This window comes from Oryx dammah, unplaced genomic scaffold (genome assembly GCF_014754425.2).
Source record: "Oryx dammah isolate SB20612 unplaced genomic scaffold, SCBI_Odam_1.1 HiC_scaffold_16, whole genome shotgun sequence".
In the NCBI taxonomy this organism is placed as follows: Eukaryota; Metazoa; Chordata; class Mammalia; order Artiodactyla; family Bovidae; genus Oryx; species Oryx dammah.
In genome coordinates, this window is record NW_024070200.1 from 47845713 (window position 1) to 47861455 (window position 15743).

Genomic DNA, 15743 nt, shown 5'->3' on the forward strand with positions numbered 1-15743 from the left:
CAGTTTTCATTCCAATCCGAAAGAAGGGCATTGCCAACAAATGTTCAGACTACTGCACAGTTGCACTCTTCTCACACGCTGGTAAAGTAATGCTCAAAATTCTCCAAGCCAGGCTTCAGCAATACATGAACCATTAACTTCCATATGTTCAAGCTGGTTTTAGAAAAGGCAGAGGAACCAGAGATCAAATTGCCAACATCCGTTGGATCATTGAAAAAGCAAGAGAGTTCCAGAAAAACATCTACTTCTGCTTTATTGACTATGCCAAAGCCTTTGACTGTGTGAATCACAACAAACTGTGGCAAATTCTGAAAGAGACAGGAATACCAGATCGCCTGACCTGCCTTCGTAAGAAATCTATATGCAGGTCAAGAAGCAACAGATAGAACTGGACATGGAACAACAGACTGGTTCCAAATTGGGAAAGGAGTACGTCAAGGCTGTATATTGTCACCCTGCTTATTTAACTTATATGCAGAGTACATCATGAGAAACACTGGGTGAGATGAAGCACAAGCTGGAATCAAGATTGCTGGGAGAAATATCAATACCTCAGATACACAGATAACACCATCCTTATGTCTAGAAGAAGAACTAAAGAGCCTCTTGATGAAAGTGAAAGAGGAGAGTGAAAAAGTTAGCTTAAAACTCAACATTCAGAAAACTAAGATCATGGTATCCAGTCCTATCACTTCATGGCAAATACATGGGGAAACAATGGAAACAGTGACAGATTTTATTTTGGGGGGCTTCCAAATCACTGCAGATGGTGACTGCAGCTATGAAATTAAAAGACATTTGCTCCTTGGAAGGAAAGCTATGATCAACTTAGACAGCATATTAAAAAGCAGAGACATTACTTTGCCAATAAAGGTCTGTCTAGTTAAAGCTCTGGTTTTTCCAGTAGTCATGTATGGATGTGAGAGATGGATTATAAAGAAAGCTGAGCACCAAAGAATTGATGCTTTTGAACTGTGGTGTTGAAGACCCTTGAGAGTCCCTTGGACTGCAAGGAAATCTAACCAGTCCATCCTAAAGGAAATCAGTCCTGAATATTCATTGGAAGGACTGATGCTGAAGCTGAAACTCCAATACTTTGGCCACTTGATGTGAAGAACTGAGTCATTTAAAAAGACACTGATGCTGGGAAAGATTGAAGGCAGGAGGGGATGACAATTCAAAGATTGAAAAAGGGGATGACAGAGGATGAGATGGTTGGATGGCATCACCGACTCAATAGACATGAGTTTGAGTAAGCTCTGGGAGTTGGTAATGGATAGGGAAACCTGGCGTGCTGCTGTCCATAGGGTCACAAAGAGTCGGACACGACTGAGCAACTGAACTGAACTGAAAGAGATTCTGTTAGGCTGGAATGACTCATGGGATCTAATTACTAATAAGGTGGAATCAACAGAGCCCTATGTACCCTCCTTTTAAGTTCAGGGTCAGGAGGCATCGTGTAACCAGCAGCAACTGTGAAACAGGCATGGTTGGTCATTGCTTTCCAGGCGCCAAGGGTATGAAAAATGTGATTCCGTTCCTGTTTTCAAGAAAAAGGGGATCTTTAATCAAGGAGAATGAGATGATTTAGATAGCATCACCAACTCAATGGACATGAATCTGAGCAAACTCTGGGAGACAGTGAAGGACAGGGAAGCCTGGCGTGCGGCAGTCCATAGGGTCACAAAGAGTCAGACACGACTTAGCAACTGAACAATGACAGCCCTGCTCCCAGAGGCGGTGGTCTCTTATCGCCTACGTGGGGTAAGTGGCCACACCTGGGGGCCACAGTTTATGAGGGCAGGGTACAAACCTAGCTCAGGGGAGGGAGCTTAGTGAGGGGGTGTGACTCTGGGTCACCAGAGAAATAGTTGAAGGGCTCGGGGATGTTTCATGCAAAAAGGAAACACAGGGGTTGTGAGCATCATCTCCAGGTGCTGGAGAAATACTCCAGGGAGAGTCTGAAGGACTTTCTAGATCACAGGGGCTGTCTTGGGGGGGAGTGAGTGGCCTATTCATGGAGGTAATCAAGAAGAGGCCAGACGAAGGGACTTCCCTGGTGGTCCAGTGGCTAAAACTCCATGCTCCCAAAGCAGGGGGCGCAGGTTCAATCTCTGGTTGGGGAAGTAGATCCCATATAATGCAACTAAGAGTTCACATACCGCAACTGAAGACCCTGTGTGCTGCAATTAAGACCTGGTGCAGCCAAATAAGTAAATTATGTGTGTGTGTGTGTGTGCGTGTGTGTGTGTGTGTGTGTGTGTGTATTTTTAAAGAGGCTGGAAGAGTACACATAGGAGCTGGAGGGGATGGCTGCTACTGCTTCTGCCAACACTGACCAAAAGTACCATAAAACTGAGGCCAAGAATCCGCAGCTGTCCTCTCAGGGCCCTGGGCAGTCTCAGGGCCAGGGAGCCGTGGGAGACCTGGCTTCAGGACATCTTGGGCAGGGGGAGGGCAGAGCGAGGCCTCACAAGCGTTTCAGCACTCGTGACACTCCTACCCTTGCTCTTCTCTGTGCCTGCGGCTTGGGCTCAGCTGGGCCTGCTCTCAGGGCCGGCACCACAAGGCCCTGAGTCAGCTGCGCTCACTCGTGTAGCACCAGTCAGCCGGGCGCAGAGGGGCAGGCCGCGTCCCCGTCAACACTCCGATTATAAGTGTTAGTAGTTCAGTCGTGTCTGACTCTTTGTGACCCACCGACTGCAGCCTGCCAGGCTCCTCTGTGCATGCAATTCTCCAGGCAAGAATACTGGAGTGGGTTGCCACGCCCTCCTCCAGGGGATCTTCCTGACCCAGGGATCGAACCTGCGTCTCTTATGTCTGCTGCATTGGCAGGCAGGTGGGTTCTTTACCACTAGAGGCACCTGAGGCCCCTGTGGCATCATCCCCTGATTGATGCCCCAGACCCTGGTCAGAGGAGAAGCGCAGAGAGGCCCAGCTTGGAGTCAGAGTGTGTTTTAGCTCCAGCCCTGCGACGGGCTGGGGCAGGCCATGCCTCCGGTCGGCCTGTGTTTGCTCGGTGGCTCAGCGCAGACCCCAGCCCTGCTCCCAGAAGCTCTCCACCTGCTCCTTCTCCCTGGGCAGGCGGGGCGGGGCCCTGGGGAACAGGCCCGGGCCCTGGAGCTGGTTGCAGGGCTGGCCTCTGCCCCTCAAGTCTTCTTCCCTCCTGCGTCCCTTCCCAGCCCTGGGGTGGCCAGGCAGTGGGAACGTGGGGGTGTGGGGCAGGGAGGCAGGCTGCTGGGGGCTGCAGGGGCTGCCGTGTGGTATTCTCATTACCAGCCAGCGCGAGGGCCGGCCTGGCCTCCCCCTTGGCCACGGTGGCTGCCTTCACACCTCCTGTTGCCTGTTGACACAAGGCCGCCTCCTCCGGGGCAGAAGGTGTCGACTTGGGAACCAGAGTGTGCAGGGGCCTCCAAAACAGCCCGGCAGCAGGTCCCCTTAGAAACCCCAGAAAGCACTTCGGGGGTAGGGGCGGGAGGCCACAGGCCCCCTTGTGGGAGGCTCAGGGTAAGGGCAGAGCCTGTGTCCCTGGGTTGGTGGCGAGGTGGGGGTGATATCCAGGAGTCTACGTGTGCCCCTTGCTCGCTCCAGGAGCCCTGAGTATCCAGCCCAGAACCCTGGACACTCTCCTCCCGTGGCTCCTGGGATGGGCGTGTGACTCTGGGCATAGCCAGGGAAGCCCAATGACCAGGCCCTGCCAGGCAGAGCACCATCAGTGTCCCCCAGGGGCGCCCAGAGGCTGACAGCCACCCGGGAAGGGCATGGAGCAGCCCTGGGCACTGTACTCACCCCGACCGGGCCTGAGCACTTCCACACCCCACAGTGCCCAGCGTTGCCCACAGAATTCTGTTCAGTGCTCAAACCCCAGGCCTGACAACCTGCTATTCCCTGTCTTGCTGAGTGGGGAAATTGGGCCCAGAGAGGCCCCTTCCTTTGCTTTAGGGCATCCCAGAACCAGAATTCAAACCCATAAAGGCCATGCACACCCCCATGAGGAAACATCGTTGCTGACCAGGGGGCTGAGACTCAGGGTGGTGGGGGTTGGGGGAGGTGGTCGAGTCTCTGCTGCTCTCTGGGAGCTGAGAGTTGGAGGAGGAGAAAGACGAGTTCGCTCCAAGAGTCTGTGGAGGCCTGATGTGCTGGGAGGCCATGGGTGACAGAGAGGTGCTACCTGGCCAGGTGATCAGGGCGGTCCCGGTCCCGGGAGGAAGGGAGGGCCCTGAAATTGTGGATTTTCTCCAGGTGGGGGTGGGGTCTTCCTGGCCAAGGGGAAAGGTGTGAGCCTGTCTGGAAGCAGGGACGCTCAGGGGTAATTGGGGCGATGCCAAGCCGTCTGGAGCCCTGGGACAGAGGTGGGGAGGCTGGGAGGGGTGTGGACAAGAAAGTGGGAGCCAGGTGGGGTTGGAAAGTCCTGCTGAGTGAAGAGTTTGAACTCTTGGGGAGGCAGTGAGATTGCACAGAAATTCTGAGGAGGAGGAGGGGTTGGAAGGTAAAGAGATGGAGACAGGAAACAGGAGACTGCGGTTACATGAGGGCAAAGGCTGTCTAAATTGGCTACAGGCAGGGGCCCTGGGAGTGGGCCAAGGATACCATAGGAGGTAATGTGGGAAAAGATGGCTGGGGGTGCATGGGAGAGGCTGGGGCCACAGGCATCCAGGGAGTGCCCAGCAGGCTGAGGGCAGGGAGGTGCACGCCATGTTCTTTCTCCAACAAGAAGGGTAGGCCAGGAGGCTGGTGTGGAAGGGCCTGCAGAGGCCCCAGGGTGGCCTGGTCCAGCTCCTGGGGCAACAAGTCTCGGCAGAGACGGCTCAAGCCTAGGGCCAGCCATGCTTGGGCTCAGTGCTCACCTTTTAGCCTCAGTCTCCTCATCTATGAACTGGGTGTCCTTGCTGGGAGGATTAGATATAGCATCATATGTTCATCATGGGGGACTCCACGAGTATTGCCTGCCTGTCCTGCTGGAGAGGAGAGGCCATCTGTGGTCTTGCAGCTCTTGGGAGGGACAAAGTGGGAGAAGGAGAGGCACTAACTTCTGCAGGCTCTGCAAAGGGAGAGCCAGCCGCCCCAGCCTGATTACCGAAAGCCTTAAGGGGGCCTAGGTCCACCATCTCTGCTACCGGAATGCAAACAACCGAGGCAAAGGGGTTGCGAAGTCTTTTTTCCTTCCCTCCCTTCCTTTTCTTTCTTTTCTAATTTGTCAAACCAATAATAATCATTACAGAGAAGTGAGACTCGGGCTTCCCTAGTGGCTCAGGGGTAAGGAACCCGTCTAATTCAGGAGACGAGGGTTCAACCCCTGGGTCAGGAAGATCCCCTGGAGAAGGAAATGGCAACCCAGTAGAGTATTCTTGCCTGAAGGACCCCATGGACAGAGGAGCCTGGTGGGCTACAGTCCATGGAGTCGCAAAGAGTCAGACATGACTTAGCGACTAAACATCAAGAAAGTATAGACAATCAAAATTAAGGGAATTTTAAAGCCCCCACTTCCATCTACCCAGAGAGGACCAGGGTCACACTTAGTCTATATCTCTGCATCCTAACCTTTTCTAAGCATCCCTACAAATACAGAACATGGAGATGGAACCATTAAGGGAGCATACTGAGTTCTTTGGGCTTCCCAAGTGGCACAGAGGTAAAGAATCAACCTGCTAATGCAGGAGACACAAGAGATGTCGGTTCAACCCCTGGGTTGGGAAGATCCCCTGGAGTAGGAAATGGCAACCCATACAGTATTGTCCTTTGGTGTGTCTGGCTTATATCACAGTGTAATCAAGGTTCATCTGCAGGGTAGCATGTGGCCAAGCTTCATTCCTTCTTACGGTCGGATAATATCCCATTTTACATTTATACCACATTTTGTTCACTCATCACTTGATAGACATTTGGGCTGTTTCCACCTTTCAGGTATTATGAACAATGCTGCGATGAACGTTGGCAGACAAACAGCTATTTTAGCCTCTGCTTCCAGTTCCTTTGGCTGTATAAAGTGCATGTTGTTTTGTGACCAACTTCTCTCACTAATGCATTAATAACTTTCAAAAAATTGGAGTATAATTGCTTTACTATGTTGTGTTAGTTTCTGCTGTACAACAAAGTGAACGGGTATATGTATATATATAACCCTCCCTCGCGGACCTCCCCCCCGACCCCCTCACCCACCCATCCAGCTCATCACAGAGCACTGAGCTGAGCTTCCTGTGTTACACAGTGTGTGAATAACCTTTTCTAGATCACTAGATCTATTTCTGCAATGAGATTTTAAAGTACTCCCTGGTGTGACAGTAACTGTTTAGGTGACACATTTTCTAGGATATACTGAGATGCCTCCAAGTTTTGCACATAGGTATATATCCATATACCTATACTTTTAAACTGCACGTGTCACATGTGAATGCCAACTCCTTGTAAAAATTTTAAACCTTATAGATATGATCTCTTTATATCAGCCCTCAGAACCCAGCCCTGCCCCACCCGCATGCCAGATAAGCCCTAGATCTTAGCCTTGGTGAGTGTGCATTTACGCACACACATGCTGTGGACCCTTACAAAATGCACAGTAGGGGTTGGTTTTTAGATTTTTGTTCTCTTTTGCTTTTCCTTATATCAATCAAGTCACACGGAAGGGGTTTTCCTGCAGTTTGGATCTGTCACTCAGCAGCAAGTCTTCACTTGCACCTTTAATCTTTTCTTATCAGGATGAATTCCCCATCAGGGAAATCGCTGGGCAAAGGGCATGCTGAGGCTGTTCTGAAGCCTGGGGCCAGCCTTGGGGAGGGTCGGTGAAGGGGCAGAGGTGGGGTTTGTCAAGGTCAACCTGGTTGTGGGAGGCAAGCAACAGGTGTCAGCACTCCTGGGGGCCTCCGCCAGACTGGCCGCCCATGCTGGGTGCTGACTGTGCACTCCCAGGGCCTGGGGTGAGGCATGATCTCCAAGGGTGAAGGAAATTCCTGGGCTCTGCCAAAGGCTAGACTTGGATTTCTCTTGGTGGGTTTATTCTACCCTCTGCTGCTGCTGCTAAGTCGCTTCAGTTGTGTACAACTCTGTGCAACCCCATAGACGGCAGCCCACCAGGCTCCCCCGTCCCTGGGATTCTCCAGGCAAGAACACTGGAGTGGGTTGCCATTTTCTTCTCCAATGCATGAAAGTGAAAAGTCAAAGTGAGGTCATTCAGTCGTGTCCGACTCTGCGACCCCATGGACTGTAGCCTACCAGGCTTTTCCATCCATGGGATTTTCCAGGCAAGAGTACTGGAGTGGGATGCCATCGCCTTCTCCGTATCCTACCCTCAGTAGGCACATAATCAGTACTGACCATGTAAGACCCTTCTTCTGTTTATAATCTGGTCAACTTAAGCCCTGCCTTCCCATGTGGTGCTAGCAGTAAAGGCAGGTTCTTTGCAAGAGACATAAGAGACGCAAGTTCTATCCCTGGGTTGGGAAGATCTCCTGGAGGAGGGCCTGGCAACCCACCCCAGTATTCTTGCCTAAAAAATCCCATGGATTGAGGAGTTTGGAGGGCTACAGTCCATAGGATTGCAAAGAGACCTGACTAAAGCGACTTGGCCTGCATGCACGCAACTTAAGTTTTATCCCCGCCCCCTACATGTTCTCCACTCGGTTCAGGGCTGTTTCCCAGTCTCTGACAAAGGATCCTATGCTCAGAAGCTCTTCACTTCCCCAGACCTTACCCAGACATTGCAGCCCACTCCCAGGAGCCCCCATTCTGCTCTATATTAGGTCTGAAGTTAGATACCCCAGGAGAAGGGAGGTGATGTGCTCCTTCCCCAGCCCTTGGGAAGGACAACCTGGAGCTGACTGAGGCCCAGAGCCACCCAGTGACTTGGCTGGAGCCTCACCATTGTCCTGGCTCCTTACTGTTCTGCTGTGCAGTCTCCCAGAGCAGGCATGGGGTTAGAAGAAGCCAGAATCCTGTGTATCCTGCCTGGAGGAAGTGCCATCTTGTGCTTTCTGCAGGTACTGGTGCTGGATGTGCCCAAAGTTGGCCACTGAGCTGGGCCTGTAAATCCTTAGGGGGAGCTGGTGAGCCTAGAGTTTTGGTCAGCTCATGGTCTGATTGCTTTCAACCTCTGCTTCCAGGGGTATGTATGGAAGGTAGGGAGACTTGAGCCTGTCTGCCTTCTCCTCATTCCTATGGGTTCCATCTTGCTTTACCTTTCTGCATACAGGTGTATGTTTTTCCCAGTGGACAGATAAGCAAATTGGGGTCTAGAGAGAACAAATGGACTTTCTGGGGTCACATAGCCCATCACACTGGCACGAAGTCAGCCTCACCCATTTCTTAAGCCAGCCTCAGCGTCTCTGACATATCTGCTTAGCTCCCAGTGCCCACCACCTCCACCCAGCACTGGCCCTGGCCCCAGAAAAACAAATAAAGTCTTTTCTGACAATGCCAGGAGGTCCGCCCAGCCCAGATCCCAAGATCCCAGGTAGCTGGGCAGCGCCCTCTGCTGTCTGTGGCTGGGAATGCAAGGACACTGGACACCCAGGTGCAGCTCTCTGGCTTGAGACAATGCTTTGCAACCAAGGCATGCAGTCTCCCAGGACATCTCAGCAGGTAGTTGGGAGTCCTTGCTCCATTTTACAGCTATACTAACTGAGGGGCCATGTGACAAGTTTCCCTGTATTCACATGTCTGCATCTTTGCTTTGGGCTGGTTCAGCTACTTACTTCACCCCGTTCATGCCCAGTTTCCCCATGTTTCACTATAAGGCTCAGACCTTCCTCCACTTACCCAGATGAAGTGAAGAAGCATGGATGTGACACCTCTAAGGGGAGAGACACGATCTACTTTCCCTGCCTTCTCAGCCTGGCCCGGCTCCCAGAACTGGCACTTCCTCCCCAGCCTTACCCGGAATCTGACAGATCTCTCTCCTTTCTTCCCACCCCCTCCCTCCTCATCGCCCCTCTGCCTCCTTCCTGTGACTTTCACTGGCTGTGCATTCCAGCTGATCCATGACCAAGATAATCAGATTATCATGGGTCCAGAATAATCTATTCCATATGGCTTGCCAAGCCAGTGGCTCCGGGAGCTAAAGGTGTGAGGGGAGGGTGGTGATCTCAGTTGGAAGGGGCTTCCTGGGAGCCTTGGGGGCCTTCACTGGGAGCTGATGGGGAAGGAGGGAGGTGGAGGGGAAGCTGGGAGCCTTCCTGCTGGGCCCTCTGATGGCTCTGGGCTCCAGGCGGCTGCAGCCCCACCTCCAACACAAGCACGGCCTCATCTGTCCATGACACAGTGGAGTGCATGGTGGGGGCTGAGCCCTCCCCATGCCTCTTCCACTCTCTGGATTCGGGGGGCTCACTGTAGGGCACGGCTTCCCAAAAATGGCTGAGCTTCATCGTTCTCAGGACATTTCACTTTACATACCCGGAATCTCCTCCAGGGATTCTGGCTCAAGCAGGTCCAGGGTGGATCTGGAAATGCTTTACATTTTTAACCTCTCAACAGATCCAGGTGACTTGTAGCGAGGTTTCAGGGGGCCTTGAGGACTAGGGGGCACCGCCCCCTCTTCCTGCACCCTCATTCTTGAGGCGGCCCTCCAGGAATAAGGAGCCACTGGAGGTTTCCAGAGAAGACAGGGGAGCTGGTGGGAGGACAGGACACTCGCTTGGGTCCCAAACAGCACCAGATGGACCCTGGCTCTGCCCCTACTGGCCATGTGACATAGGTCCACCCCCTGCGCCTCCATTTCCTTAACTACCAGGTGAAGCAGTGACATCCACATCACAGCGCGCCTGTGAGCTGGGATCCGGCAGAGGCCAGGCCCCAAGTGACAGCAGGGACATGCATGAGGCGCTGCTGGAAGTATGGTCTGTGCAGGATGATTTGACGCCCTTGCAACCTCAGCACAGCAGCTATGATTCATGGAAGGGATGGAGACTGAGTTACCCAAGTGACACAGGTGGTACGTGGCAGAAGAGGGATTCGATTCTAAGCTACACGCCTAGGAGGGGTGTCCTAGGCTGCCTAAAGGTGGGGCTTCATGAACAGCAATTACTCTCCTTGAAAGAGCCTTTCTCTCAGACTTGTGCCGAGGTATGGTGGGAAGATCCCCGGCAACAGGGAACACCCAAATTAGGAGCCTCCCAGGAGGTGTCCCTGCTGATGCTAAACAGGCTGGCGGTAGGAGAGCCGCTTCCTTCTCCTGGGGCCTCTGGCTCCGGCGGCGTTGGGATTAGGGACTGCGAGGGGAAGACTGACATTGCACCTTTGATTAGCACTCTCCTGTCAGAGGGGCTGGCGGGGGAAATGAGGGCACTGAGGCTGGGAGGTGGGAGGGGGCAGCGCCCAGGATCCAGGCTCGACCTGAGGCAGCCGGCTGGCTCCTAGAAGGAAGGCTGAGACCCAGGCCCCAGCCCAAGGGGGTGCTGCCCTGTCCTGCCTGCCCCCACCCTGGCCGAGGACCCGCTGAACTCTCACCTCCGCTCAGTGGGGCTGCCCCAAGGCCTCATTTCCCAGCCTTACACGTTGGCAGGGGAAGGCAGGCTCGGGCCGGGGGAGCAGGAGCCACTGGTTCTGGCACTTGTCAAAACACAGGCCCCAGAGGTGTGAAGGCCTCAGCCCAGCGGGAGGGCGTGTGGGCCCTGCTGCCCGGAGAACTCATTAACTGGGGCAGCTCCCTAATGAACCCACCGGAGGGGCTGGCGATAAGAAGATCAAAGGTGCCAGAGGCATGCGGACCCGGGGAAGAGGGAGGCCAGCTGATGGGAGCCTGGAGAGCCCGGGCTCCGGCTTGGGGGTCTCTCCTTTCCCCTCACTTGGCTTCAGCAGACCCATAGCCTTGCACACACTGGGCCTTGAGGGGTCACGGGAGAGGGAGGGATTCCAGCTGGCACCTCCAATTTGTCAGCCTTGGAGCTGAAGATGGAAAGATGAAGATGGAAAGACTGGAGTTGGGGGCAGAACCACCCCGCCTCTCTCATGCCGTTTTTTTTTTGTGTGTGTGAGTTCTTGGCCTCCATGGACACCCCTGAATCCTTTTAACCCACTCTCAACCCTGACACCAGAGATCTTCCCATCACACGTCACACACAGTGTCCCTCTCTTGCTCCATAGCTTTCGGTGGTCCCCACGTAAGTGAGCAATGGATGTTAACTGGTGGCTCTTAGATTTGAGCATCCTCAGGGGCCAGAGCTGTGTTTTCAGGATCAGCAGTCTACCTCCCACACACATATGGCCCTTTGTTTAAAGAATGTCTAGTTGATTTTGTACTTAACAAAAATTCACTTTAAGAACATTGTTGCCCACAAACCTGTCATGATAGTTTCCCCTTGACTAGGAATTGGAGACCTCAGAGGCAGAAGAGTAAAGAGATTTGATATGCACTCTGTACTTATTCAACTTTTAATCATGTGCATGTATTAGATTTTCAAATAAATAATAATATAAGAATACAAGAAAAGGGTGGCTGATTTCCTAGGAGCTTTTGGTCATTCTGAAAGTGAAACTATCAGTCACTCAATCATGTCTGTGGGACCCCATGGACTGGAGCCCCCTAGGCTCCTAAATCCATGGGATCTCCAGGCAAGAATACTGGATCGGGTAGCCATTCCCTTTTCCAGGATATCTTCCCAACCCAGGGATCAAACCCTGGGTCTCCTGCATTGCAAGTGGATTCTTTACCGTCTGAGCCACCTGGGAAGCCTGGTCATTCTGAGTTTTCTCAATTATTAGCTACAAAGTGGAAATCAGAATTGTACGGGAATTGGAGGAATTTGTTGACATTCAGAGGTTGGCAACAGCATGCCCAGAGCCCCCTGGGATCCCACCCCTCCTACCTGACCAGCTTTGACTCTGCACCTCCTCCTACAACCTGTTTCCACTGTTTGTTAGCTCCAGTCAAGTGGGATTAAAGGGGGGTCTAATGCCAGGTTCTTGGCTTGGATCTAGAACCCCATCCATTGTGCAGGATCCAGACAGGGCAGAGCATGCTGACAGCTGCAGGCCTGGGAGGGTCCTCATAGGCCAGGCTCTCCTATGGAGCCAATGGGCCCTGTGGCTTGTGCCCATGGCATGGACTCTACCCCTTCTCTCCAGGGGTTGGTTGGCCCTGTCTCTCCTATATGTGATCATGGGCATAAGCGTCTGGGGCTGCTGGGACAGACTGCAGAGTAGGGGGTATAGAGGGCGTTAGAAGAGGCCAAGGGCAGTAGAAGAGAAAGGAGACAAGGGGAGAGGGGTGGTGGTGAGCAAAGATGCTCAGGAAGAAGGTACCAAGTCACTTGGCTTTCTTTGCTACAAACCAGCTCACCCGTGAGTCTCACAGAACTAGAAGCCTGGGGGACGCAAAACAGTAGACCTCTGAAAGAAACCCTAGACACCACTTCTTTGGAAGACATGATACCAGACACCAAATACTTCACAGTCCAGCTGGAGAGCAGACTTCCATGCTTGAAGGAGCTATTGTGACAACGTGTAAACTCAGACCCGAGGGGTCAGGCAGGCGATGCAGACACTCTGAGCTTTCCCATGTGGACAATCATGTTGTCCATAAATGGAGACAGTTTTATTTCTTCCTTTTCAATCCATATGCCTTTTATTTCTCTTTCCTTATTCCACAGGTGAGACCCCCACCTCCCAACATTGACAAGGTATTGGTAGGAGCCAACATCCTCGTCTTGTTCTGAGTTTTGAAGGAAATCTTTCAGTCTTTCCTTATTTAGTATGCTGTGAGCTGTAGGTTCCCTGAGGATGCCTTTCATCAGACTGAGAAAGTTCTCCTTTAGCTTAAATTTGTTGAGAAGTTTTATCATGAAGGGTTTTTTTTTTTTTTTTTTTTTTTGCCATGCTGTGGCTTGTGGGATCTTATTTCCTGACCAGGGATAGAACCTGGGGCCCCTGCAGTAAGAGTGCTGAGTCCTAACCATTGGACCACCAGGGAATCACTCTGAATTTTCTTAAGTGCTTTTTCTGTGTCGTTGTCACTCACATTTCCTTGGCAAAGCCCATTATACCTGCCCCAAAGTGGTGGGATACCAGCTAAAGGCCAGAGGTGGCAGCCATGGCAACAGGCCAAGCCCTTGACTCTGCCAGGCTGAGGGTGTCCTGGAGGGCAGCAGGGCACCTCTCCTCCAGCTCAGATGGTTCACCAGCCTGGCCAGATTCTGCCAGCTTGCTGGATTTACCTAGGATAGCTTCGTCTCTCCCACTCACCACCACCACCAGGGAAGGGTGCACCCAGGACCAGTCGGCCCTGGAGGAGGAACATGGAGTCGTGGCTCCACTCCCTCCTGGCCTCTACAGGAGTCCAGGGACCTGCTGCCACAGTGTGCCTGAGTTAGTCACTCAGTCATATCCGACTCTGTGCGACCCCATGGGCTGTATTAACCTGCCAGGCTCCTCTGTCCATGGGAGTCTCCAGGAAAGAATACTGGAGTGGGTTGCCATTTCCTTCTCCCCCATTATACAAACTGGAAACGAAGGTTAAATAAAACTTTTTTTAAAAAGCATTTATTTATTTCTGGCTGTGCTGGGTCTTGGTTGCTGCGTGGGCTCTTCTCATTGCGGTGGCTTCTCTTGTTGCAGAGCCTCGGCTCTAGGGTGCGCGGGGGCTTCAGTAGTTGCCGCTCCCGGGCTCTATCTAGAGCACAGACTCAATAGATACGGCGCACTGAGCTTAGTTATTCCGAGGCGTGTGGGATCTTCCTGGACCAGGGATCGAATCCATGTCTCTTGCATTGGCAGGCAGATTCTTTACCGCTGAGCCACCAGGAAAACCCTCAAGATAACAAGAATTTGCATAAGGTTTCCGACAGGTGAAGGCAGCCCCAAACCTAGGTACCAGAACTTGCAGTTCCCTGACCTGGCTTCCTTTAGCCTGCTGAGCTGATCCAACACCCTGGACAGCGCCTGCCACTGGCGCGAGCAGAAGGCCGGAGTGTCCGGGTCAGGTGTCCATGCGAGGGCCCAGGTGGGGCCAACCTGGCGCAGCCAACAGGCCGACACCTTCGCCCCCCGCAACCCCCACCCCGACGTTGGTTCAAAGGGTCAAGCCCAGCCCCCGCCAGGCCCCCGAGCCCCCTTTGAAGTGCTGATGCGGCCTGGAAGAGGCCACTTCACACTTCGGGGCTCGGGGATAAAGCGGTCGCCGGCCGCCGGCCCCCAGACACGCCGCCGCTGCCATGGCCCAGTCCCTGTGCCCTCCGCTCTCTGAGTCCTGGATGCTCGCGGCAGGCTGGGGCCCAGCTCAGCCGCCGCCGGCCGCCGACGCAGACTGCGGCTGCTCCCCCGCTTCGTCCCCGGACTCTTGGGGCAGCGTCCCGGCCTGCAGCCCCGTGCCAAGCCCCAGGAGCTCGGGCACCCGCGCCGCCCTCCGCGCCCGGGTAGCTGGGAGGCGAGGCGCGCGGGGCGGCCGCCTGGGCGCCGGGCAGCGGCAGAGCGCCAGCGAGCGCGAGAAGCTGCGCATGCGCACGCTCGCCCGCGCCCTCCACGAGCTGCGCCGCTTCCTGCCTCCGTCTGTGGCGCCCGCCGGCCAGAGCCTGACCAAGATCGAGACGCTGCGCCTGGCCATCCGCTACATCGGACACCTGTCGGCCGTGCTGGGCCTCAGCGAGGACAGCCTGCAGCGCCGGCGCCGGCAACGTGGCGACGCGGCGCCCCCTCGGGGCTGCGCGCTGTGCCCCGACGGCGGCCCCGCGGAGGCGCAGACGCGAGGCTGCTGCTCCGGCTCGGCCGCCGGCGCCGCGGTGTCCTGGGGGTCCCCGCCCGCCTGCCCCGGAGCCCTGGCAGCGCCCGAGCTGCGCGACCCTCCGGTGCTTTACGACCGCGGGGCGGCGTGCCCGGAAGGACCGGCGATGGAGCCGAGCCCCTCATCCCCGGTTAGTATCGCCCTCCTTCGCGCGGAACTCCCTCCCGGCTCAGCGCCGTCGTGGGGTGGCACCACCTACCGTCTCATATCCCCACCTCACACTCCGGGGACCAGCCCCCGTGGGACTCCCCCACCGGCGGCCCGGCCTCGCCTGCTCCCTCTCTGGAGCGACACGGTTGGCGTGCGCGGGGCGCCCGAGCGGCGAAGGGAGGGAGGGGGACACTGGGGACGCCGAAGGCCCCCCTGAGAGCGGAGCTCGCGAGCGCGGACACCCAGGCTCGGCGGCCTCACGTTCAGGACCACGCTGTCCCCTGTCTCCTCCAGCTCTTTCCCGGCGACGTACTGGCCCTGCTGGAGACCTCGATGCCCCTCTTGCCCCTGGAGTGGCCGCCGGCCTGAGAAGTTGAAGTGACGGCTAACATCTGGCGCCCAATTCTGTGAGCACTGACGCCTTTTTGGCCTCCGCGCCTTCGAATTGGTCCCTCTCCAGACTCCCTTTCCTGAAAGAGGGCGCCGGAGATACCGGCATGGGCATCGCTGAAAGTGAGAGCCGGTCCCCACCTAGGACGGACTTCCGAAACCCCTCCCGCGATGGAGGGACTCAGAGGGTAGACACTTGGAGACAGGCAGGAGCTCTGCCTAGTATGTATTTATTTATTTGTGAATAAACTCTGTGCTGGTGTCAGTTGGCACGTTCTTCCTTCACAGGGACACAAAGCTTCCCTCCCCTCCTCCAAAGGACGTCAGGGATTTGGGAGTCCCCAAAGCACACAGCCTCAGACCCCTTCCTCCTTGCCCCCAGCCCCGTTTTAGCACCCCCTTGTTCCCAATGGGCCCGCCTGAAGGGGGCAGGGCTTCATTTGAGAAAGCGGCCGCAAGCTGTCTGTCCACCTTTTCTTTGAACCTGGATAAAACCAAG

The 15743-nt window shown here is 54.7% G+C and overlaps 1 protein-coding gene and 1 non-coding gene across 2 annotated transcripts; one reads left to right on the forward strand and one right to left on the reverse strand.

Annotated features, from left to right (window-relative positions):
- Positions 1 to 12825: 12825 nt before the first annotated feature.
- Positions 12826 to 12898, reverse strand: TRNAK-CUU. Its single transcript has one exon. It is a non-coding gene; the product is annotated as a tRNA-Lys (tRNA).
- Positions 12899 to 14138: 1240 nt separating this feature from the next.
- On the forward strand, positions 14139 to 15509 carry MESP1 (mesoderm posterior bHLH transcription factor 1). The gene is made up of 2 exons (XM_040257558.1): positions 14139 to 14834; positions 15149 to 15509. The coding sequence occupies exons 1-2, from the start codon at positions 14139 to 14141 to the stop codon at positions 15221 to 15223; spliced, it is 771 nt and encodes a 256-aa protein (XP_040113492.1). The 3' UTR covers positions 15224 to 15509.
- Positions 15510 to 15743: the final 234 nt, after the last annotated feature.